Source organism: Episyrphus balteatus, chromosome 3 (genome assembly GCF_945859705.1).
Source record: "Episyrphus balteatus chromosome 3, idEpiBalt1.1, whole genome shotgun sequence".
NCBI lineage: Eukaryota > Metazoa > Arthropoda > Insecta > Diptera > Syrphidae > Episyrphus > Episyrphus balteatus.
In genome coordinates this window covers 12,547,419-12,558,248 of record NC_079136.1, presented here as the reverse complement: position 1 = coordinate 12,558,248, position 10,830 = coordinate 12,547,419, and the positions used below count along the sequence as shown (strand labels likewise).

The following is a 10,830-nucleotide window of genomic DNA, read 5'->3' as shown; positions in this document are numbered from 1 at the left end:
AGCATTTGTAAAAAATCGCTCGAAGAAGAGCATTCAACCACATGCACCACGTTTCTTTGTGAGAAAACTTCTTTTTGCTGGAAGTGAAAAAAAAAAATATATATTTCTAAAAAAAAAAGAGCAATCCCATCAGTTTGTATTTAATTTAAATATATAAAATAATTACAAATCGTGAAAAAGAACAAAGAAAAAAACACCAGGAACTCGAGAAAAAAAAACTACTTTGTGGAATATTTTTTTTTTTTTTCGTCAGAAGAAAAAAAACCCTTGCGAAACCCGTAAAATAGGTAAGTTCAATGGTTAAATTAAATACTTTTCAATAATTTAAGTTTATGTAACTTTCTACTGCTTTAATTAGTGATGGAAAAAAAATGAGAAAAAAAAAAAACGTCAGAACATTACGGTGCGAAAAAAAAACCATGCGATATACAGCGGCCATGATTATATTCATTAAGGTAGAAATCAGAAAATCAAGTCTCACAAAGAAACTATTTGAATTTTTGCCCAATACTCAGCTGATTTGGTCTTAATTTATTTGCAAAATCATAAAAGTACATTAATTAAATGTATTTACTTGATTTACAAATAATTCCGTCAGCAATTATGCGTTGAAAAATGTAATTTTTCTTTCTTTCATCTTTTTTTTTTTCTCAACTCAAGTCGAGTAGAGAAATCGATTTCGATAGAAAATTCTATCTTTCTCTTGCGTCTGCCATTTGCGTTTTATTTATAATGGAATGGCTGATACATAAGGGGCGGAAAGGCAGGGTGAAGGCAAAGGCAAAAGGCAGTATAAAAATCGTCACTAGTTTTTTTTTTTCTGTTGCTTTTTCTGTGTATATATATAAAATTGGTTTGGTGGGGTTTGTACATATGTGCGCAACGTGGTGTATATTATGTTGTTGGGTTGCGGTGTTTTCTGTTTAATGTAACCTGGGCAAAAAAAAAAATATATAAAAAAAGAAGAAAACAAATGAATTTTCTATAATTTTTTTCCTTCCGGGTATGTAAGTTAGTTCACATGCCTACGAAACGACGATGACGAAAAAGAAGTACAATTTTCATGAGGAGGAGATGGTTCTTCTTGATTAGATGATTCCCAGGTTAGCCTAGAAATTCAATTGAAAACGCGAGTAGTTTTCTTTTTTTCAAATCCATTTTGCATTGACAATGAATAATGAGTCTTTTTTTTTCTTGATTTCTTTCAATTCTACCTATCCACCTGCCAAGCCCTTTGTCATGTATTTTTTCAGCTTCCTTCCAACCTTTTCTTTTTTTTTTTTTTTTGTTAGATCTGTCTTTTTTTAATTTCGTTTTTTGTCGTCTGGAAGTCATCGTCGTTGTTCGGTTTTTTTTTGTGGACTGTTCTTGAACTCTTAGTGTTTTATTTGGAGACAACAAAAGTAAAGGCATTTTGAGGAATGAAATCGTGTCATTTGGTTGTTAATTTTTTTTTTTTGTTGATTAATAAAAATAAATTGATATTATTTTGAGGATGAATCACTATCCAACAGCAATTCAAAAGTTAATTTATTGATAACATAACCTCAATTTGATATTAGGTATTTTATATTGATTTCCGTTGTTGTCATTTGATAAAAAGTTGATATGATTAAATTTTTTTTTTGCAACTAATGCAAATAGTGTTGAGAAGGATTGGGGTTTGCATTTTTCAATTTCACCTGATTTAACAATGACCATCCAGATTTTTACTTGACTTGGAGAGTAGTTAGTTACACTACAAAGTGTATTTGACCTTGAGAGATATGATCATGAAATCAAAACTATTAGATATTCATTTAGTTTTTTTTTTTGTCTAAAATTATTCGAGTGCATTTGAATTATTATTTTCTATTGCCAAGTTTTTTTTAAATTGAATATGGAATTAGTACTGAAAAATTTTAGTATGAATTGCGTCGTGGACTTTGTGTTTCTTACAAAATCAGTGTGATGATCCCGTACAAATACATATAAGGGTTTTTTGTTTCTTAATTTTTGAGCTGAATGAAGGCTAATAAAAGATTCACCAAGGAGTAATAGTAAAATTTATGAGCGCGCATACACTCTTTAAACAAAGATCGCTAACAATTTTTTTAAATTTAAAAATTCTTAGAAAAAAAAGCAAGAAAACCCTCCCAAATACTGCAGTTGGCAGTCAGCCTCGAATCGAATAGCTTTTGAAAGCACAGCAAAATCTTAAATTTTTATTCTTCACCTAAGTTTTTTCGGTCAAACTTAGCCAATCTTTTCGATCGACTATGGTCAGCCTAGTATGATATCAGCTGGCAGCTTCGTTCATTTTGACAAAGAGCCCATTAAAGAGGATTTAAAAAAAAAAAAGAGGCCTCAGTCAAATGGTTTCAAAACTAAATACACAACAAAATGCAAAGTTAAAAGTTCATTGAACTATGTAATAAGAAGATTTTCAATTTTTGTCTGAGTCGATTCTGGTTAATTATTTTAATTTTAGAATAAAACTAAAAAAAAAATGAACGGGTGATTTCTTTCTGTAACCACCGGGAAATAAAGGTTTGAACAGAACTAGAATGTTCTTAGCGACATTATCAAAATTTTACAGGAATTGAAATTTTTTTAAGTCAATTACCTATTTATGTAGGTATGTATTTCAATGAAATATAAAGATTTGAAAAGGGTTTTTCAACAAAAAATATTCAGCAAATAGGTATTTAAAAACAAGGTATGCTTGTAGTAAAACAAAATAGCCATTTTGAAAAAGTGATGACGCAATCGCCATCTTCGAGTTTCTTGTTGGATTTTTTTTCTATTTCACCACTTCTTGCAAAAGTAAAAATATTTTTTTTCTCACTTTTTGTAAAAAAGACAATACAAATAGTTTTGTTAGATCATTCGGAAAAAACTATAAAAAAGTACGTTTGAAAATGTTCACTTTAGATTTTTTTTTCACTTTGCGAGCCAATTTTGTAGTTAGACCTTAATTCTGACAAAGATGGCAGGACGTCACAGCGAGCTATCAAAAATCTATCGAGCATACCTTGTTTTCTGTTTATCTTGGTCTCTAGTACAATTTTGCATTGAAAAAATAGGTTACACAAAATTACTTGTACCGAAAAAGCTCTTAACCCCTTACCGCAAAAATATATATAGTAGGGGAGCCAGAGATGCTAAATTTGCAGTTACTCGAGCGCCATGGGGACCTATTGGATTGCGAAGATTAGGTTCTAAAACGAAAAAAAGTATATGGAAGTTTTCCATTTAAGTGGGGATAAGAGCTTATAAACACTTTAAGAAAATGTAAAAAAAACTGCCACATTGAAATACTCGAGCGCGTCAGATATTAATAGGGTATACTCGCATTGACTTTGTGATAACCGATAAATATTAATCTGACGATAAGACAGTGGTGGGTGGCTACAAAAAGCGGTAGAAAAAATTAAAAAAAAAAAGTTATTCGAGCGTGTCAGATTTTGAGAGGGTACGTTCAGTTAACTCCTAATAGTGTTCAATTTGAATAACTGACGATTTGGACTTATAAATCATTTTTGAAAATGTAAAAAAATATTGTTAACTTAAGTTAACAGATTTTTCTACTGTAGGTTCAGCTCGATGTTGGAGTCACCCTAAATGATAATCTGACAATTATGTTAAGGTGTATTGCTAATCTGACAATTTAAAAAAAAATTAGACAGTTTTTGAATAAAACAATATTTTTCGTTTCTTCTGGTTATTACCTACTGGATGTAATACAAAATTTACATTATATACATATTATATACAAAGGTCAATCAATAATAATTTAATATTCATAATAACTGGATTCGTCTTCCAGGTTGGTTTCCACTTGTTCAACTTTGTCGTCATCTCGTGTTTCTGTAAGCAAAAATGGTTATGATACTTACTTGATAATCTTTCTTTCGTATGATATTATATTATTAAAAAGTAAACGTACCTAAAGTCATAAGTTTTGCTTGTCTGGTCTTTAACGAAAGAAAAAATACCCTAAATCTAAGAACATTACGTAATGACCAGACGATCAGAGCTTCTATATTTATTAAAGATGGGGCTTTTGCTATAAAGTTAAGGATGTCACGTTATACCTCGATACAAAAATTTGAGTGTTGGACCGGACTGGATATTCTCCGATAGTAAATTCCATATAAAACGTCTTTTGGGGCTTTGACACGTTATTTTTTATCCAATTTAATGAATTCTTTAGATTTTTTTAAGTCAATCCGTATCCACATAATAAGTGTAAGTAAATAAGACAAAAAAAAATTAAGATATTTCGACAAAAACGTTAAAAACTCAGCAACACGAACCAAAAAATTGTATTTTTTTTTACTGTACGTTCATGCTTTATCGATAATTTTGGCTATATTGCCCCATGAAAACCGTCAGATTATATGTTTTTCGTGTTCCTGATAAAATTCCCTTCAGAATAAAAATGTTAAATTCTATTTATGCATTTTCTGTGGTGCCTAATGGTAGCTCGTAGCCCATAATTGGTTATAATGTGCAAATAATGTCAAAGTTTAATACTGCTTTACTAAAATTAGTGTTGTCCATGATTTTTCATCATTTTTATCTAATTTAAGAGCTTGTTTCTATTCAAGTGACGCAAAAAAAAAAAACAGTTTTTTGTGAAATAATGCCAAAACGCTACTAGTAGCCATACGGTTTCTGTTTTGGGTTTTTTGTTTTTACAACATTGTTTGTTAAAAGTTCCTTTTTGAAAATGCAAAACCAAAAATCTACTAAGTTTACTCACCAAAGCGCCAATCGCTATTTTCTAAAGAAAAATTGTTGTTACTATTCAAGTGACGCGCAGTGTATATTTCATTTACTCTTATTTTTCATCCTTTTGTCAGTAAAACAATTACTAATTTTTTTTATAATGGTTAGACTAGTTTTATTGACAAAACTAGCAAGCAATGATATTTTCTTCTAAATTGGTCCTTACTTTATACATTTTTGTCTGATAACTGTTTTTGGATTTAATCGTTTTGAATTCAATAAGTAAAGTGTAACTTCTTTATAATTAAGAAAATTATTTATGGAAAGGAAAACAAAGAAGTAATTATAACATGATTTGTAAGTAAGATAGTTCAGTCTTAAAGATGTTAAACATGGAACGTTTAAAACTCCTCAGAAATAGCTTCTATATTTTTGAGTTTCTAATTTTTATTGTATGTTTATTTAAAAAAAAAATAGAGTGGGAAAATATTTATTTTTTTTTTACAATATAATACATATGTATAAGATTGGGGTCTACACTAGTGATGCCGCGAATATTGGGTCACTATTCGGTATTCGGCCAATTTTTTTGATATTCGGTATTCGGCCGAATAGTTATCAATATTCGGCCGAATACCGAATATCAAAAAGACATAAATTCATCTCACAAAAAATGTTTTTTTATACAAAACGTGTTATTTTAGCATTTCAAATTAACTAATGGTAAGTTGAGGCTAATAAAAACAACTTTTTTCAACATTCCGTCTTCGGATCTTCGTAAACAAATCCAGCTTTTGAAAATATTCTCTCACTCGCAAACTAAATCAAAAATACTTGTAATATTTTGGCCCACATGCAATAAAATAGAATAAGATAGATTATAGCATGACAGAAGTCACAAAGGAGTAAAATAAACACACATATCGTTGGCCGAATATTTGGTATTCGGCCAAATCACTATTCGCGGCAACTCTAGTCTACACATTTTTTATATTAAAAAAAAACAACTCAACTAATTTGGGTCGTCTATAATATACATTTTTCTCAACGTGCGATATACATATTAATTGGAAGTCGATCACAACTTAAAAAGTGGTGATTTTAAATTTAGTCGATATTCGAGCAAGATCAAGTTCTAGATTCGTACCAAATAGAGTGACTATCTGCTAAATTTGTCAGAGTGGGGAAATTTTTTACTCTCTCGTGAGCGTTTTCTTCCACACAATTTTTGAAGTTGGGAACATACTCTAACCAAATATTACTAAATTCGACAGTTTCAAACTGAGTGTGGAACAGACCTATTAACACCATGATCTTTTACTCGAGGGGATAGGAATGTGTTGTTGTACTAGATTTTTACTCACGAGTAAACTACCACCTCCAATAAAACAGGGCTATTATGGAAAATGTTATTTTCTTAACTTTTTTAAGAAATAACCAAACATTTAAAGCTCTTTGCTGCACAATTGTGCAAGTGAATTTAAAATGTAAGCTTCTATTTATGCATTTACTGTGGTGCCTTATAGCAGCTCTTAGCTTATATGTAATTGGTGAAAATGTACAAAGTTTAACATTGCTAAAATTTAGTATTGTCTTTTCTTAATTTTTCTTATTTTAAAGAGTGTTTCAAGTGACACAAAATATTTCTTTTATAAAAAAAAATGCAAAAAACGCAACTAGACCTCCTACCTACGGTTTCTGTTTTGGGCAAAATGCAAAACCAAAAATCTGCTCAGTTACCCGACCAAATCTTCAAACGCATTTTTCTTAAGTATAATTGGTTTTTCTTTTCAAGTTAGGCGCAGTCTGTATATAAGTTCTAGCTGGGACTAAAATTATGAATTGAAACAATATAACGTGACCTAAACAACTAATAAAAGTTTATTATCCATTGGCACTAAAAATGGATTTTTATTTGAACACACCCGGTGACTAACCACAGCTTTGAAATATATATCCTTTTCTGAGTGGCTATTTTAAATTAATTCAATTATTTTTTTTTTTTTATTCGACCGTGTGATCTGAACTACGTCAAAAATGTCAATGTCACTCCTCATGCACATCACAGCAAGAAACAACCGCCACTGCAATTTAAATTTGTTTTCATCAGAATCTAATTTCCTGTTTGCTCATTATTTGTTTCACACCCTCGCAAAAACAAAAAAAAAAAAGCTTTGAGTAGCAAAAACACGCGAAAGTAAGCAATTTATATCAACACTCACCCCAGTGGTTTTGTTGATGCTTTGCTTTTGCGTCACTAATTAGGTGTGCCTAAAATATACTTTGATGCTTTTGTTTGAATTGAATTCAAATTCACTAACTATGTATTTAATTTCTTTTATTTCTAGAATCAATCTCACTGTCACACAACTTAGAACTAAAAACACAAAACAATGGTGAAAGAAACCGGTTACTATGATCTGCTTGGTGTAAAGCCCAATGCATCCCCCGAAGAGTTAAAGAAAGCCTACAGAAAACTTGCCCTCAAATACCACCCCGACAAGAACCCAAATGAGGGAGAGAAATTCAAGGCCATTTCTCAGGCATACGAAGTTCTCTCAGACACCGACAAACGTCAAATCTACGACGAAGGTGGTGAATCAGCCATCAAGAAGGGAGGCAATGACACTGGTGATATGCGCAATCCAATGGACTTCTTCGAGAAGTTCTTTGGTGGTGGCTTTGGAACCGGTGGGGGTGTCAGACGACGAGAGCGTCGAGGCAAGGATGTCATTCATCAAATGGGTGTCCAATTGGAAGAGATTTACAATGGAACAACACGTAAACTCGCTCTGCAGAAGAACGTAATTTGTGACAAGTGTGAGGGACGTGGTGGCAAGAAGGGATCAATTGAAAAATGTACACAGTGCCGAGGTAACGGTTACGAGACCCGCATTCAACAGATTGGACCCGGTGTGGTGCAACAGATTGAACAAGTCTGCCGCAAATGTTTGGGTCAGGGTGAGATTATTTCAGAAAAGGATCGTTGCAAACAGTGTAACGGCCGCAAGACCGTTCGCGAACGCAAAGTCTTGGAAGTACACATCGAGAAGGGCATGCGCGATGGCCAGAAGATTGTCTTTGCTGGTGAAGGTGATCATGAACCAGATTTGCAACCCGGCGATATCATTATTCTGTTGGAAGAGAAGGAACATGCTGTATTTAGACGCTTGGGTGACGATTTAACATTGAAAATGCCCATTCAGTTGGTAGAGGCTTTGTGCGGATTCCAACGTGTCATCAAGACATTAGACAATCGTGATTTGGTTATCACTTCGCCACCCGGTGAGGTTATAAAGCACCAGCAAGCCAAGTGCATTATGGAAGAGGGTGTGCCACACTATAAAAATCCAATGGAAAAAGGTCGATTGATCATTCAGTTTGAGGTGATCTTCCCCGACACACTACCAATTGCTGTGCTTCCAGCTTTAGAGCAGTGCTTACCACCAAGGCAAGAAGTAGCTATTCCAATTGACGCCGAAGTTGTTACTTTGGTAAGTTTAAAATTTGAAAAAGTATACTATTTTTTTTTTTTTAGTTTTAATATAAACCTGTTAGTTTTAGTCGTACTAAAATTTTTAATTCAATACAAACAAAACATAAACATTAAAAACAAAATTATAAGTTTTGGTTAGAAAATGTATTTTCCGTTGGCTTTTTTGGTCGTATTAGTTATTGCAATGAAACAATAAAGTTACATTTACTTTCCCGACGACGTTTCGGCAGTGATTGCTACCTTCTTAAGGGGAACTTTATTTAGACAAAAAATTACATTATTAGTTGATGTTTAGGACAATAATTTAAAACAATAAATTAACTCACTTTTTTAGAATAAAGTTACAGCGTTTTGTAGGGGCTATCTTTAAGTTTTATTTCAATTTAGGATGTTCAGCACTCAAAAAAGTGCGCCGAAAAGTTGATCTTCTTGCTGTTTTATACGCTTTTGTTATAAGTTTTCATTTTTTCTGAGGTTTTAAAGCTTCTATTGTTCCTTCCTTAAAGTTTTAACCGTAAGAGGCTCTGTTTTTTAAATAATCCCTTTAGAAATGGTCACTTCATCCTATTTTTTGGCAATGGTGCTTATGGGAAACCCTTTGGAATCCAACGCGTCTTTTTTCCCTTTTTCTTTCGCGCTCATAACTTTATTTTTACACATTTGGAATAAAAATCACTAAAAAATAACTTATTGATCCTTAATCTTCAAAATTTGATCAAATCAACGCAATAAATCTCGTCAAACTAACTAATTTAAGGTGTGCGTCTAATCATGTGAACGAAAAAAAAAAAACTGCCCTTTTTCATCCACTATTTCTTTTTGTTTTTCTATTGAGAATTAAATAACCATACTAATCAATAAAATTTTTTAGTTATTCTTTCACACATCTACAAAAAAATGAAATTTATATAAACGAAAATTGGTGCGTGTAACCAAGTGAAGCGCACTGTATATAGCTGCGTGAAAAAAGATAAAGCGAGATAAAGTAAAATTTAAGTTTTTGACCTTATGACACTTTCAAACAATTTTGAAATAAATTTTAACATATCCTAAGTAATGATAAAAGCATTATTCACATTCCAATGAGAATAATTTGGAATAAGAGTTTCAACTGAACAGTTTTCAAAATAAATAGAACTGAAACAAAAAAATGAAACTACACCTTATAGGCTGTATTTCACTTTTTCATGCCAAATTACTTGTTTCTTCACTATCTTTAAGTCCAATAAGTCCGATTTTCGGCAGTAATTCACAACATCTAAAAAAATACTTGATGCCTGATTAACTTGTTTTTATAAAAAGTCAGAAATCTCGTACAAAACATTTTGTACAAATGATTGGTGTATGTCTTGATCAAATCATTCGTCAGCTGCTTGAAATACTTGGGCAAATGGACCAGTTTTATGCGATTTCAGTTTGGATTACTTTATTTTTAAAACTTTTAGATCAAGTGGATGAGTATTGAGAGCGTCCATAGTCCAAGGAAAGCAGAAGCAACAACACTTAATTTTAGGTGCGGAAGGATACGGCGCTATTTAACTGATATCTTCCCAAAAACCAAGAATAAAATTATAGTTCTAAAGAATTGACATTGCTGATAATGACGTAAAGCCAAATATTTTCTAAAATTAGTCCTTAATTTACTAGGATAGGAATTTTAACAGATATTGTACAGATGGAAGGCATAGACCGGCCCACGAGCCACGACTCATAATTCTTCACAATCTCAAGTCAAGCTTTGGTACTTTTGCTTCGAAAGCAAATGTTTCTTTATTTTCTTCAAGGGACTAAAGCCAGCTGAGTGAATGGCTCGTTGAAATGAATGAAAATTTTTAGTATTCAACATTATTTAAACATTTTCTATAAACGTGTTGACGAAGTTTGCAAAAAATTGGTTGAGTTGTGAGTGTACTACAAGTAATACGAGTAGGTCCAAAAAAAATCGATTTCCTTTTTGATTTTTTTTGTGGTTCAAAAATATATTTTTAATAATATCTTGTAATGCAATATTATTAAGGATCATTGCTAGTATAAAATCGATCAAGCCGTAAAGGAGATATTTATGTTTAAGGAAACCAAATCACACGAAACTGACAGGTTTATATGTAATGAAAAATAATCTTTAGTTGTAAGAAATATAATGTATTTAATTACCACAACTAATTTGTATTCTTCTCTTATGTCTATTTCAGGAGGAACTTGATCCACATGTTAACCATCGCCAGCATAATCATCCAGCTTACGAAGAGGACGAGGATTGCTACCATCAAGGTGGTCCAAGAATACAACAATGTTCAACCAATTAAGCTACTTACACATCCATACAACATAATACATCCCTTAGAGCAAGATTTGAACTAACTCAAATAATATAATAAATAAAAAAATGTAAACAAATACACAAAAAATCAACACACATAGATTACTAAAAAACAAAAAAGAAAGAAATTTAGCGAAGATTGATTGCGTCCAAGAGTATGACGCAAAAGGAAAAGTATTCCAACACGAAACATCCAAAAAAAAAACGGAAAGAAACACAAAAAATCTTATACTAAACATGTCGTGTTAAGAAAAGGCTATAAAATGTATTGTTTTCAAAATAAACTTTAAACAACAAAAAC

At 31.8% G+C, this 10,830-nt stretch overlaps 1 protein-coding gene across 1 annotated transcript; it reads left to right on the top strand.

The window, feature by feature from the left end:
* LOC129914104 (dnaJ homolog subfamily A member 4) lies at positions 1–10,830 on the top strand. Its single transcript, XM_055993171.1, has 3 exons — positions 1–287; positions 7,062–8,207; positions 10,402–10,830. Exons 2-3 carry the CDS (start codon positions 7,107–7,109, stop codon positions 10,513–10,515), a joined length of 1,215 nt encoding a protein of 404 aa, XP_055849146.1. The 5' UTR covers positions 1–287; positions 7,062–7,106; the 3' UTR covers positions 10,516–10,830.